We start from the raw sequence: 15,092 nt of genomic DNA on the forward strand, positions 1-15,092 counted from the left end.
TAATTGCTGGATAGCTTTGTCTGATGGAGATTGACCCAGCATACCTTGTAAGACAGTGGTTTGGAATGGTTGAAATGGAAGGCTCTTTCTGAGGAGTGAATCACCAAACAGTGAATCTAGCAAAGATTAAGGCTTACTCTGTGTTAGAGTAAGTTTTACTTTTCCCTCCGTGTTCCAATTGGAAGACACTGAAAGCTATTGAGTTACCCTGGATCTAAACGTGGGTAGAGAGCTAGTTAATGTCAATTTTGTTGTTGTTGGCATGACTTGTTTATAGACTTAAAAAGATTTTTAAATTTATAGGGTAATACTGTGATTATCTGAAAGCAGAAGAGGAGCCATAGTGCTTACAGGCATAAAAAGCTACTTCAGTTATTCAAGCTTCAACTCTATTTTTAGTCATAAATTCCAGTCTTGTGTTGCCAAGAAAAGTGAGAGAACAAAATCCATCAGAAGCAATAAGTGAAGTGTTCTAATGGTAGTATTTTTGCAGCTGAAAACCTTCCCCTTTCTCCTGTAACCCATTTCTAACCATCAGGCTTTAATATACCTGTATCTGACAGGTATATTGTAGGCACCTGTACTTGCCATTTCTTAACTTCTGGTTTTGGTGAGCTAAACAGATAATCCTTCTGAAGTGATTACTGTAAAGGCTCTAATTTTCAGTCTTGGTTACTGGAATAATTATTTGAATTTACTTCACTCTTCCAACACTTTTTTTGGAGAGTGATTGTCAGAACTGGATATAATATTCCCACTGCTGTTGCTGCACGTCCTGTCTTTCATTCAGCCAAGCCCCTCAACCACAGTGTCTTACCCAGCATCTGTGCCCACCTGCTTATCTTCATCACCCTTTGCATTTTTTTTAGCATCTGTTTTGTCATAGGACAGGGTGCTGCACTCTGAAAAGCACATTTCTTATGATGGCTGGACTTCAGCTGCAATGAGACATGTTTTTGCCTGCTTGCAGGTAGACTGCTTTCAAGGAGGCTTTTTTTATCTTTTTTGTTTTATTCATCGCAGCTCACATGAGCTGGGGTCTTCTTAGGAGCCAGGATTTTTTTGGTGTCTTCTAATAACATATTAAATAGTTCAGGCCTGGGAACATATTCTAGTACAAACTGAATAAAATATACACCATCATTAGTGATTTTTCAGTCACAGTAATATTACGGTACCTACTAGTTACCAGGTTTATTCTCTAATGTGTCTTGTTGTTTCAGAATCAGCACAGTTCCCTAATTAGTGTGTCATGCAGTAGCCAACTCTAATGTATTACCATGCTTTTAGTAAACTGCATCAACGCTATCACTTATTAAAAAAATAATTATTCCACTGGTTTTCCCAGGGTTGATGGCACAGAAGCAGGCCAGATGATTTGTTTAGTGGTGCCGTGGAAATATTGGTGAGGGGCTGGTGTTTTTCCAGTCCTCTGGAGTTTTCCAGATTTTCAAAGCCTTGTTAAAAATTTATACTGATGGACAAGCTTGCTTTTCAGCTTTCACAGTATGGATTGGTCCCTCGAGAACAGGTTGCATAGCCAACAGCTGTGAAGGGGGAGACCTCTGCTCTGCAGCTTAGGAGAGTTAAATTACTAATCCCTGCCCCCAAGTTAGGAAACAGTCAGAGGCTGATGCAAAGGTAAGGACTTTCATGAGATCTTAGTGCCAGTGAGCCTGAACACCCTGGTGTGACCAGAAGCAGCGAAGCAACCTCAGTAGTTCCCTTCTAAACAGAAGAACACAAAAAGATCTAAAAATGCAAAGTAAAGCTTATTCTTGGTGGGGCTGGCCAAAGAGTGTGAAGCCCAGCCTTTAACAGTTGCTGGAAGGGAAAGGATGTCAAATTCATGTTCTACCTCTTACTGTTGCAGCTGCAGCTTGGTCCTTCTCTGATCTCCAGGCTGGGTTTGAAGCCTTGGTTCCTGCCTATTTGCTGTGCCTTCAACAGCATGTTCACTGAGGTGGAAAGTGCTCAAGTTGTGGCCCTGTCACGTAGCACTCTCTGAGTTATGTAATCAAGTGTTTCATAGGGGTTTAAAACTACCAGTGCAGAGAAGAGAAAGCACTAAATGGAATGCCTGTGGAGGACAACAATGAATTCGGTCATCTATTAAATTTTTCATCTCTTGAGTCTGACAAGCCCAGTAGCATCTGAAGCAGTATAAATCTGATAATTTAAGGTCTTAAAATGAGAAAGTAATGGATGAAGAGACCATTATGAAACAGATATACAAGGAACTGTATTCCTTTCTCCCTTCCTTTTTGTTTTTTTTTTTCCTTTCCAAATGCAGCAGGAGGACTTTTCTTGGTAAAACTGGTTGTGAATCCACCTCAGGTTTATCAACCTCCTTGCATATCAAGCTGAACATGAATCATTTACCAAAAAGAAACTATTTTGTACCAGGGTGGATAATACAGCATGAATGAAAGACACTTGACAAAGCCTTGTGTCATTCGAAAAGAAGCAAAGTTATTTTATTTAATATAGGATTAAATCTGTATAAATCAGACCACAAGAAATGTCTCTTGTCTTAGCGTGCCTCCTCTCCCCTTCCACATTGTACCACTGCAGTGGTATAATCAAAATTTAAACTACTGTACATGGGCATAGTTCCCTTGCTATCTCTGGAGTTTAGCTGACTCATACCAGCAGAAAGTAAAATCCTTGTGCTTTATAGTAGGTTTGCTACTTTTCAGTGATTTCCCCTTGTTTTTAGTGGTTCCAGTTGTTTTCTCAGGACACTATTACACTGATAGCCTAATATATACTAATGATACGGTGATAATATTCTGCTACCTGCCTTCTCTTCCTTGACTTTTCATCCTGTTGTCCCCTTGTTGAAACTTTTTATCAGCATTTGAACAGGGAAGAAGAGAAATTATTTTTCACATTCTAAGCCTGTTAGCATCGGGATGCAGAACAGGGAGGAAAAGGGTTTGCTTCTGCTTTGTGATTAAAAATAAATTATATTTGTGGTAATTTCTGTTTACCTTCATTTAGCAGAATGCCTCTATTTGTATTTGTAGCTCTCTGTCGGTGGGATGCTTGGTGCAGTTTGGGTTGATGCAGACTAGGTGGAGTAAATCTGAGCCTGTGGGGTGAGCAGCGCAAGGCTGAGGAAAGATGCATGAAAACAGACTGCAGATGGGTGAGATAAACAGGATCCCCGGGCTGTGACTGAGTAGGCAGGCCTCTTTAATGGCTCTTAGCAACGCCCCTGCTCTGACCCTCCTCATATGTGAGGGAAATCAAATCAATACACTGTTCTTCAAACCACGATGCTGCAGCAGCAGCAGGGCATTGTGGCAGCCTTCATCTCCTAAATTCATCAACGCTTCTCAGTTTGCTGATCTCTGGATATCCATCCTTGCATCTCTGCTGAGGAAGACTGACTGCATCTTTAATCGGATTGCTTGAGCTCCCATGTACAACCTTCTTCTTAGCAAGTATTAGGTAGGCAATTTTAAAGTGCTTTTGGATTTGCAGGCAGCTTTAACACTGATCTGAGAACCCTGTTGTATTCTCTGTAAACATAGCAGAAGCCTCTCTTTAAACCTACTCCGTTTTAAATTTTGCTTTTCTTCTGTTTTTGTGGTTGGGCAGGGGGCACTGCTGTTTTTCCCTTCCTTTAAAAAAAAAAATGTTGTAGCTGATTTGTGCTTTTGGAAAAGGATATTCCCTCGTTGATCCCTCCCCTGTTCTGTGGAACAGCTATAGCCGGTGCCATACAGTTACTTTCCACGTTCATGAACATCTGTTCAGCTCTCAAACATTGAGGGCAGGCTGCTCACTCTGTTATTCTTTAGTTTTCCGGTGCGTACTTCAAAGCTGTAGATCAGGACTCTGCCCACTAAATAAGTTCTACCTTGTTTCCAGAGATGGCTAACAGAGGACCAAGCTATGGCTTAAGTCGAGAAGTTCAGGAAAAGATTGAACAGAAATATGACCCGGAATTAGAGTCCAGGTTGGTGAACTGGATTATTGTCCAGTGTGGAGAACACATAGAGCACCCTCCTCCTGGAAGGCAACATTTTCAGACCTGGTTGATGGATGGAACGGTAAGTGTTTTGTCCAATTATACATTTTCACATGTTTATATGCACAGTGTCCTTGTGTTCTGTCTTCCTCCAGCTAAATTCATCACAGCTCATGGTTGGTGCAGATATCTTAGTATCTGATTTATTTCCTTTCAACCAAGAGTCTTAATCTCAAAAGATAAATTATTCTACTAGTGCACTGGGATCAGTACAATATTTATGATTCTTATGAGTCATGCATGTTATGACTCATTCCTTCAGCATCTTTTCTCATACAGTTAAATGTGATCCATTTTAAAATCAGATGCATACTTTTCTCTTTAAGAAATAATCAGTGTTGACAAGGAAAGGCGAAGAGACAGCAAATTTGAAGGATTGAATTGTGTCGTAGCTGTCTTCTTAGGAATAATTCTGTAGCTAAAACATTGTATTCCATTTGTTTATTGAACAACAGGCAGATGCTGCTGTTTGCAGTGGGCTGTAAGACTATGCTAATCATTGAATCTCTGCCAAAGTGACTTTAACAATATTTCAATTGACATTGCTTATTTTTGGCTTGGGCATGAGGTTTCTTCTCTGTCAGTTGTTATATAACCTCTACCAGTGATTGCTTTGTTGTTTCTAGCAGATTAGGATTTATATGGTCAGGCTATTGCCTCAGTTAATGAAAGCTTTTATGCTTTTCTAATAGTGATTATTATCAATTCACTTCTTTGTTTTTATCTGAAGAAATTATGTCCCTGACAGAAAGTTGCCGGGTCAAAAACATTTTGCGGCATCATTTCATGTCCAGAAATTGCCTTCTAGGTTGGTGACTTTTTTCTAATTTTGTTTCTGTCTTTATTTCTCAGCTGTTATGCAAGTTAATAAACAGTTTACATCCAAAGGGAAATGAGCCCATCACAAAGATCTCTGAATCAAAAATGGCTTTCAAGCAGATGGAACAAATATCTCAGTTCTTAAAAGCTGCTGAAATCTACGGAGTAAGAACAACAGACATTTTTCAGACAGTGGATTTATGGGAAGGTAAAAATAATAAACTGGAAGTCAGCTTGCAGTCTTCATTTTACTTTGATCTGCATTTTGTCTAAGACATACTCTCTAATGTAATTATCTTTTGTTTCTGTTTGCCTTACCTCATTACCATGTTCTTCCCGTGCTGCATTATCTCCTCTGAGGGATTTATATTACCCTGAGGGCATAACGGAACCTTTCCAAGCTCATACGTTATCCAAAAGCCCATCATTCTGATAGAAATCCACAGACCTGATAAAACAACTGTTCTCTGTGCTAATTATTTCGAAGTAAATAGCTTCTAATAACAAATATGGAAACCTCTGATTTTCTGATGACAAGATTTTATTGCAGTGTTCAAATTACAAGCAAAGCTTTAATTGGAGCTATAAAATGCATTCCCAGGAGCGTGTATGCCTCTGTGAAGCTTATAAGGCCTCATTTATAATTAGTGAGAAGCAAAACTCACTGCTTAATACCATGTTAGCTGAGCTTCTCTCTCTAAGGAGAGTCTTTTAAGAGAGGTCACTATGGCAACAGCAAAAAAATTCAGGGTGCTCCTGTGATTTTGCAGTAAGCCAGGTGAAGGCTGTCTCCATCCCATGTTCGAAATGGAAACTGCTTGTTCTAGTTGCTGAAGAGCTGAGTCATTTTTATGTTCATGTGGCTGGCTTTGCCCACTTCTGTGGTGTTGATGCATCCCTTCATGGTGCTTTAACCAAGTACACTGTATATCCTGCATCTCTCTGGACAAGGTGATGCAATGCTTTGGATGAGGGCTCAGAGCAAGGACAGCTGCAGGGTAGTGAAAGGCACATTTGAAAGGGTCAAAAATCTGCCTTGAGAATGAAACACTGGAAAGAGGAAAACAATCCACTGGGAACTCTGGTCAGCATAGTTTGTGTAGGAGCACACACTGAGAGAAAAAAGTGGGGTTTGTTTTCACAGGCAGTCGGGATATGTGGAAGAGATCACTCCTATGAAGGACAGCTGGAGGAATGAAATACTAGGGAGTGCATTGTGAATGGGTTAGAGGGAAAGGATATATTGACAGCTGGAGGCTGCAGTTACTGGGATATGTAATGGTCTCAGAGTGCCAAATTTGCTTGACAAAACCATACATCTGGGGGCCAAGGGCAGGATTGTTTCTTCCAGTTCAGCCTTTACTGTTTCATCCAATCTACCTTTAAATGTCTTAAATGAAGAGATTTTCACTTCCCTGACCTAGCACCTTCCCACCCCTCAGCCTAGCAGGCTGTTGACAGAGAAGCTCCATCTATCTTGTAAAGGATGATAATGGCTCATTTCAGATGTTCTTTGCAGTCTTTTGCAACTTACAGTGGCTTCACACCATGCAAATGAAAATACAGTACTTTGATCCTTACTAGGAAAAGGACTTACTTTGAAGACAAAAAGTTCCTAATGATGGTGGCTGCCTCCTAATTTCTCTCTTTCACTCATCACCTTTTCTCAACAGATGTAAGGAAAAAAGGTAGTAACTTCTAGAGGACAGCAAGTCAAAACACAACTTGCAACCTAGGAGGGAGACATATAAGACTTTTCTTCACTGTTATTTTAAGACTTCCCAAAGCTAATCTGTCTCCTCACTTTCCCACTCCCTTTTCATTCTTCCTGCTGCTCATTTCAGTGCTGAGATGAAACAGTATGTCTCTCCAGCAGTGAGTCACTGCAAGCTTTTTGTGTCTAACTGTAACTCTGACCTGTAGCATCTGTCCTTCTTCAGGGATGAATCATCTGAACCTGGATGCATCAGCTGGACAGAAAGAACAGTCTCTTTTTTGCTATTTCATAATTGCAGCACTCCTACTCCTCACACCATAACCTCTTTAGAAAGAGAGATGTCAATGTTTATAGTGAAAGAAAAGGGTGTGAGTGAAAAACAGCTTTTCCCTTGCACTAATTGTTTTCTGGGAGCTTCTGCTTTGAAATTCTTAGCAATGATTAATGAAAATGTTTTAGGACACAATTTGCTGTTGGCTGTTTCAAACTCACTGAGTCCATCTGGTGCATTTGTCTTCATCTCTGAGACTTCTTGATCTGGGGAAGTATCACCTCTCTTTTGGCCTTTTCTTACATAAATGCATTGTGCAGATACCTCCTTGGTATATTTCCAGGCAGGCAAGAGGCAGCTGCACCTCTGGGTATTTGTTCAACCTTTGCAAAAAAGCATTTCAGGAATACTAGACAGAGCAGTTCTCCATCTTTGTGCTTGAACCTTCCCCTTTCTGGACTTGTAGAAGAGGCCCCTCCAGAGAGGTTTCCGCCAAAGAGAAAGGCATAAGACATGAGCAGAGACCCCTTCCTCCTTGCACTGGCAGTGCCAAGTTCCTCTTGGAGGCTGTGCTATTCCAAGCACACTGCAGAGGACACTGAAGATGCAGGCGTGCCATCAGCGTGGGTCCCTGCAGCACGATTCAGGGAGCCGAAGCTGTGGGCCAGGTGGGCAGCCCATGTGGCTGCCAATAAACAAGTACTGGAGCTGAGGGAAGGCACTAACTACAATGTACTGCAATGCCAGAGTCAAGTCTGGCTTCAGAGAACATGTATGATCCTTTCTGTCAGGTGGCTGCAGCATTAGGTGACTTTTTCACCGGAAATTTAAAATCTTTCACAGTGGTTTTTTTTTTTACAGTGACCATCGAGCCCCTTGTAACATTTGCTAGAAGAGGTCAAGTGACACAAGACCATTTGGATTTTGGGTCTTTCCTCACTCACAGCACCCCTCATATGCAGCAAGGAGTCTCTGCAGAGCAGAGCCATGGCCGTGGCTTTGTTTTGTCACGTGTTGTTCAGCTCCCACTCACTCTTTTTCCCCTGCAGCATCTCCAACTCGTCAGTGACAAATAAAGCAGAGCTGAGCGCAGAGCGTGGGGGGGCTGCCAGATGGCTCTGCGAGGCTGATCATCATGTTTCACTGCCTGTCTTTTGTTTCTTTTTCTTCTTTCTTCACTTGCCGTCACTATTCAGCTGATTCACTTTTAAATCTTTCTTCACATCCCTTTTCATCCCAGTCAGTCACTGCACTCCTTGTTATATGGGAGGCATCCCAAGGACGTTGTATGTGGCATCTGTTGCAGCATATGGTACATCTGCTGCTTCGGGGAGCTCTGAGTGTCTCTGCCTCGCTCTCCTCGGTGCGCACCCGTGTACGCGCGCGTGTGGGATGTCGGCTCTTCAGCTGCCCTCCTTACGCAAGGACTCGCCTGATGCAGTTTGCATTAACGGTAAAAGGAGGATTCTGGGTGACCGACAATTTATTTTCTGAGCAAATGGTCCTCTGCAGATAGGATTCTGACAGACTGTAGTAGTCTGAATGGCAGCCACAACTGGAAGCTGATAGGTGTTTTCAGCCTTGGCGTGTCTTCCTCACCTCAGCCACAGTGTTAGGCATTTAGGTTTGTACGAACCAAAGCCCCAGGCTGAATCTGCCTATAATCAGTGTGATGCTCAGCATAAACACAGACAGTGCAGTGCTCGCTTCCCTCTACACTCCAGCTGGTGTACAGTGATATTCCTTGATACTGGACCACTGGAGGTATTTCTGAGGTCTATTATCATCATCTCTCTGGTATCTCATGTTTTTATGAATTACTTGCTTTCACACGTGAAGAACCATAATCAGATTTGTTAACTAGATACATTACTTTAGGAAAGAGGGAGAACTGGAATGGAAAGAAGGGGAGGGGAGTCATAGAAACACTTATGGAAGAATTTCAGAAGAAGTTAGAAGCAGCAGGTGGATTTCCAACAACTTACCACCTCACACAATTGGAAATACCTGCTGCAAACTCAATTTTGCTAGAAAGTTTTCCAAAAGTTAGCATATCTGGATTGGCAATGAGTTCTATAATTTTTATTTGGCTAAAAATGAGATGAGCCATGACTTTTTGAACTGAGGAATGAAGTAAGATAGCATAGGGAGAAAGGGGAAGAATAGTGGACTGGATGGCAGAAACTGAAAGTATGAAAGTGCAGAGAATTAAAGCCAGAAGGAAGATTAGGGTGGTTTGATGGTTAAATTGGGAAGAACTGATAAAAGTTATCTGCACAGGAGCTCACCAAGACTGCTGTGAGCTTTGTTAGCACAGGGATCGACTTTACTCTGAACAAAATGAGACACAGCACTGTTATTTGATACACTGTTCTCCTTCAGACATATTTTACTGAGTATATTACCGTTATTTGTACACCAAAGTAATCTCTTCTTAGGAGAAAATTTTACCAAAAGTATTATATAGACTTAAAATGGTACGGCAGAAGGCATTAAAATAACCAAAGGCCAGGAAACCTTGAAGTGTCTGAATAATTAAGTTTCACTTTAACACTATCCCTTTGTTGACATTTTAATAAGGTCTTGCATGCCAGCACCTCCATTTTAGCAATAGTGAAATAGCATTTATAATGCTATTAATGCACTTCTTCAGGGGAGCTGAGGGAGTTAGTTAATACATTTGATGAAACTATTTATTGGTGTGCCAAGCTATTTATTGTGCAAAGACATATATTAACTTCACTGTCTGGCTTTCTAGGGAAGGACATGGCAGCAGTGCAGAGAACCTTAATGGCTCTAGGCAGTTTGGCAGTCACCAAGGATGACGGCTGCTACAAAGGAGATCCATCCTGGTTTCACAGGTAAAGTCCAGAGCTGCTCAGAGCTGTCTTCCCTGGAAAGCTGGTAATATTGTGTGCCTTTAGAATTAAAGGAAATTTATTGGGAAAGGAAAGGATGAATCTCTCCAAAGTTTCCTTGTAATGGAGAGATTTTTCTCTCTGGAGTCTAGAGAAGGGAATCAAAGGCCCAGGCAGCAATATTTTCTACCCTTCACTGGCGCCCAGCATTCTAGCTGTATGTCCTACCCTGTCTTGTTGACCCAAAGTTACACCAGGACTGCTTGGGGAGGAGCCCCATGGGAACTGTCTACTGCAGCTTTTTCTCTTTGTAGCATATCCATCTTACTGCTTGAGGTGCCTGCAGTGATCATTGAAGAAGATGCATAATTTTCTTGTTCACAGACTTTATCCCTGATTCTCGTTCCCTAGAAGGAAAGCAACAATACTTAGCAAATTTAGCCACCAGTTTTGATGACATTCATCTATTCAGAAGATTCAGCTAATCCTCAATATCCATATATGAATCCAAGGGAATGAAAACGGCAGCAGCCATACAGATATGTGTGTCCTAAGAGTAGCTGGCAGCGAAAGTGTACACTTTTGCCTCACATCAGATAGCAGACAGAAATACTAATGAAGGCTGTTATGGATGTCTGGAAGCCCCCATATAGTGAACCCTTTACCAAGCAGAGACAAGGCATGAAACCTTTTTCCCTTTTTCATCAAACCAAAAATTGTATCATTTCCTAGTCTTCTTTTCTCTTGGGGAGCACCATTTATCTGTGAAGAAATCTCTGTCTTGGCAAAGCTGTTTAGTTGTTCTGAACCTCCTCTTGTTTTGGCTAGGGAAGCTGAGAAGCAGGGACAGGAAGAAAAGGAAATCCTCCCACAGGTAGCCCTCCTGCCCCACAGGCATATTATTGACATGAGATTCAGCCATCCAAGAGTATTTCTTACATGGAAATGTCTGAGGCATGTTAGCAAAAAGAATGCTGACTGCATTTCTTCCCTTGAATTTTCTGATGTCTAGGAGAGGCTCAGCAAAAATAAAGCAAACTTCAGTTTGTTTGTCTTCAACCTTGAGCTGGTTAAACTGAGTGTAAGGGAGACTTGAATTTTAGGCGAATAAATGCAAACTTCTATGCATTGTTTATATGAAATCAGGTTACATTAACTTAATGCAGTGCACAAATAGATTTATATTTATGGAATATAATTGGGTTTAAAATTGATTTCAAATCCAGTTACATGCTTTAATATAAACCAGACATGAAATCACTATGACCCAGACAGGCTTATTTGTTTTATGTAACTAAAACAAAGTCCTTCATGGAAAAATTAATTTTCATCTGGACTCTTAATTGTGGGTGGGAGCAGTTTTCATTGGCATAGATGAAGAGGTGATCACCTCCCTTTTCCTCTAGCTGGCTGCCCAGCCCGTACTGCTTGGATAGCCAATCCATATCTGTTGCAGCCCCTGAAATACCCTTTTATAGCCACTAATTTAAGGAACGCTGGCGTTACAATATGTTGCAGATCAGAAGCTGTTTTCTGAGTAGCTTACCCATCCGTTCAGGCAGACCAAGCACCCTTGCTGCCACACAGTGTGACTCATAATTCAGGGCTTTCAGGCTGATTCTTAATCGCCTTTAGTGAAACTGAGAGACCAATATTAAATGGTGTAAGAGTACCCATGCAGGGATCTACAGTGATTAGGATAATGCCACACTTGAGCTAAGCCATTTAACTTTCCATTGCCAGTGTCTCACCTATGTGGTACCACCAGGCCTGATTCCCTCTTCCTTGCATGCCCCACCAAGGTTCATGGATCCATGGCTGTTTGTTATCCGGTGGTTTGCCAACCACGAGCACTGGTGTAAAGTTGGCACAAAATGTTAACAGATCAGTTTGAGGTAAGAGTGATGCCAGGTGATGGCAGGCAAGCCAAAAAGAACTTGACATAGTGTGAGACATTGAGAGGGAGTAGACTTGCCCTCACCCCTTTTTCTACAGTCTCAGTTAAGGCCATTTCCACCCACCTAAAACCAAATTGTGTACATGTTGCTATCTGTAAGACCATCATATACTAAATGGGGTGCTTATGATGGTAAAAATAACTCTGTATAATCCGAACTGTATATATAATCAACTTTTATTAGCATACCCAGGCTTCCAGCTAGTCTCTTTTTTATTTCTTTTTTGCAGTTCTCATTTTTTTTCCTCCTCAGTTACTTTTAGACTTTCTGTGGAAGTACTCATCAACACAGCTGAAAATCCTAGGAGGAAAGACAAAAAAATGCTTTCCTGTTTTTTTAATTAAAGTAGAGGCAGACACAGTGAACCCAAGATTCAATTAGGTAATAGGAGTAGTTCTAAAAACATCCTCTTGTGGAGATCCTGGCAGCAGTTCCATGCCAGTATAAGTATTCTGGAAAAGACATTAAGCAGCAGTGAGAGGGGCTGCTTTCTGAGGCACCCACGGTTCTGTGTGCCTCCCTCCAAAACAGTGTGCTTGTGCTTTCTGGTGGGAGGTGTGGAATCTGAGAGCCTGTGACAGGCCTCTATAAGCCCTCTTACTAGTCAATACATTACCACTGAAGACCCATTCTAAAAAACGGGAGGTCGGTACTGGTTTCCTGTGGATCTTTTTCACCTTTCTGCTTTGCTGGGCTTTCATGTGGGTGTGGGTTCTTCTCCTGCAATGTCCTGAACACCCTGAGCCTAGCAAAGAGTGTAAGTGCTTTTCTGGACTTGAGCCAGGGTTCTCAGCACAAGACAGGATCTGACCCTCGCGGAGAGGATCATGTTGATGGTTTTCAATCACAGCAGGTACCTAATCTAGCATTCTCATCTAGTGGTGGGGTGGGGAGAAAAGGGGAACTGTAACTGGACACCGTATTGCAGCGTAACCCGATCCCAGGGTAAACAGACACAGCAAGGAAAAACATTGTACCTGGGTGGGAGTAGGGTGTGGTAGATGGAAAGCCTCCCTCAGTCTGGAGTTCTGCTGATTCATATGACTCGTTTGATAGGAAGAGACTGATCTTTCTCCCTTGTAAACAGCCTGTTTTCTCCACCTTGTTAAAATGAAAGATTAATCCAAGCCTTACAGTTTCTTGCAGGGCAACAGAGTGCAAACTTGTGTTTCTTCTTTATCACTCTGGCCCTCAATGCTATTTTCAAGGAGATAAGGGCTCCTTTTACATTCCAGCAAAGGTTCATTAATCTAAAGGGCTTTTGAGACCTAGGACACCGAGCAGAAGTGGTCAGCATGTCTTGACAGAATTTAAAGGACTGTCATACAGTTAAGACACAGGTGCAAAGGGAAAAGTCTGTTGCTTAGAGGTCAGAGATTTGGAAATGGAAACAGAGCGGTTGTTCTGTCCTGTGGGCAACCACTGTCTACTCTGCAAAAATGAGCAAGTCCCTTCACCAACCTATTGTTGCTCTGGGGACATTCAGATCTTATTTACTCCACTGAGTTAAATTATACCCATTTGTACTGTTACTCTAGATGGGCATCAACTTGTAGTATAGCACAGGTAAGTGTCTCTGATCAGATCCCATGGACTACAACTGTTAAGAGCTATAGGGTTTAACACAAATTAATCCTATTTTGTGTGTTATATACAGCACTACATAAATATTTTACCTGTCATAGCTGCTAGGGAAGTCCCTTGGGCTTCTGGAATAAGTGGTACAGTGAAAGTCTGAAGCTTGACTAGAGCATTACTTCTAACTGCAGCAATAAGCCCAGCCAGTATTGTCCAGCACATGGGATGGTGCAAATGACATTACAAGGGACATAAGCCAATTTCAGATTGCTTTTTGTGGTCCTCTGAGCATATGGAGAATGATGGCATGGATGTTGCTTTTTTTGTGTGTATCTGGACAGGAAAGCACAGCAGAATCGACGAGGATTTTCAGAAGAGCAGCTTCGTCAGGGACAGAACGTAATAGGCCTTCAGATGGGCAGCAACAAAGGAGCATCACAGTCGGGTATGACAGGCTATGGAATGCCAAGGCAGATTATCTAAAAACGTCTCTGTCTGTGGAGAAACCACTCTTTCTGCAGCATGGTCTGTTAAGAAAAAAAAACAAAACAAAAAAACACAACAAAAAAATCTCATTAGTTCCTTTTCTGCCTGGTTTTTAATAGTTAGTGCTCTCTAAGGTTTGGGGTATTTTTGGTTTGGTTTGTTTTCTTTGCAGCTGCAAGAGTTCATCTATGAACTTGGGTTTTTGTGGTGGTGTGTATCAGTTCACAGCACGTGCGCACTGCTGCCTCCTACTTTTCACTTCTGAACTATGCAAAGACAATTATTCTGTATTAATTTATTTGCAAAGTGTTATCTTCCATATTTGTCTCACACTGCACTTGTATTTCAACCAGTAACCTCGTTCTTCAATTCAGTGATGATATTGTTTGACCTAAGAATAAAGACAAATTAAAGACACCTCTTAGACTCATTATTTAGAGGTAAAAGCAAGTAAAACCAATGACCACATGGTACAGTGCAGAGGATTTAGGTATTTTCAATGGTCAATCTATCCCATCTCTAACCCAGAGCCCTGTTTGAGTGACACTCTGCTGTAGTGTTTTACAGTGTTGTTACAGGTTCAATTTAGTGTTTCTCTAAAGGCACATCCAATGAATTTTCCTAAAAAGAAGAAAAGATTTATTATCCATTGAGTCTGATTCATGTAGTCTCACCCAATTTAACAAGCGTGCTGGGTCAACTGCAGCCCACAAACTTGTGGATCAAGCCAAAATCCATTTAATAGGGAAAGCAAAAGCTGCATATGAAAACAAAGAAAAATAAGGAATTAATTCACTTATTTCCCATTGGCAGGCAGACGTTTAGCCACTTCTGGAAAGCATGGCCTCAGTATACATGATGGTTACTTGTTACTACAGTTGTCCCCTTCCTCCTCCTTTTCCTTGAGCTTTTGTTGCTGACCCCGACAAAGTGTGTATGAAATATCCCTTTGGCCAGTTGGGGTCAGCTGTCCCGTCTGTGTCCCCTCCCAACTTCTTGCCCAACCCCAGCTGTGGGAGCAGAATGAGAAAGAGAGAAGACCTTGGCACTGTTCAGGCACTGTTTAGCAGTAGCCACCACACTGGTGTGTAATTAACTTCTTTAGTCACCAGTCCAAAGCACAGCACCCTGCAGGCTCCATCCCAGCCAGACTCAGTACAGCTTGCAGCAGACAAGTCTCCAAACTTGGGGAATTCTTCACTGTGAAAGAACAGTCTGTCAGTCAGAGGTGAGAACGGGCTTCATCTTCTGATAGTTGATACTATATCAAACAACACACAAAGCAAGGTGTGTCTTAAATGCAATGAAAGAAATAAAACAAAAGTACCAAAACAATTCTGACCTGAAAAATGCCCGGAGTTCAAAC

General features: G+C 41.7%; 1 protein-coding gene across 1 annotated transcript; it reads left to right on the top strand.

The window, feature by feature from the left end:
• Window positions 1–3,075: 3,075 nt before the first annotated feature.
• Window positions 3,076–14,143, top strand: TAGLN3 (transgelin 3). The gene is made up of 5 exons (XM_051780025.1): window positions 3,076–3,456; window positions 3,880–4,061; window positions 4,892–5,066; window positions 9,605–9,707; window positions 13,582–14,143. The coding sequence occupies exons 2-5, from the start codon at window positions 3,882–3,884 to the stop codon at window positions 13,721–13,723; spliced, it is 600 nt and encodes a 199-aa protein (XP_051635985.1). The 5' UTR covers window positions 3,076–3,456; window positions 3,880–3,881; the 3' UTR covers window positions 13,724–14,143.
• Window positions 14,144–15,092: the final 949 nt, after the last annotated feature.

Source organism: Manacus candei, unplaced genomic scaffold, assembly GCF_025592945.1.
Source record: "Manacus candei isolate 608988 ecotype Guabito, Panama unplaced genomic scaffold, ASM2559294v1 h1tg000014l, whole genome shotgun sequence".
In the NCBI taxonomy this organism is placed as follows: domain Eukaryota; kingdom Metazoa; phylum Chordata; class Aves; order Passeriformes; family Pipridae; genus Manacus; species Manacus candei.

Bases quoted from the DNA above. Each gene is read 5' to 3' on its own strand.
- TAGLN3 (XM_051780025.1), top strand. From the start codon at position 3,882: ATGGCTAACAGAGGACCAAGCTATGGCTTAAGTCGAGAAGTTCAGGAA. The intron at 4,062-4,891 runs GTAAGTGTTTTG...TTTATTTCTCAG, and splicing joins CCTGGTTGATGGATGGAACG to CTGTTATGCAAGTTAATAAA. The intron at 9,708-13,581 runs GTAAAGTCCAGA...GTATCTGGACAG, and splicing joins GATCCATCCTGGTTTCACAG to GAAAGCACAGCAGAATCGAC.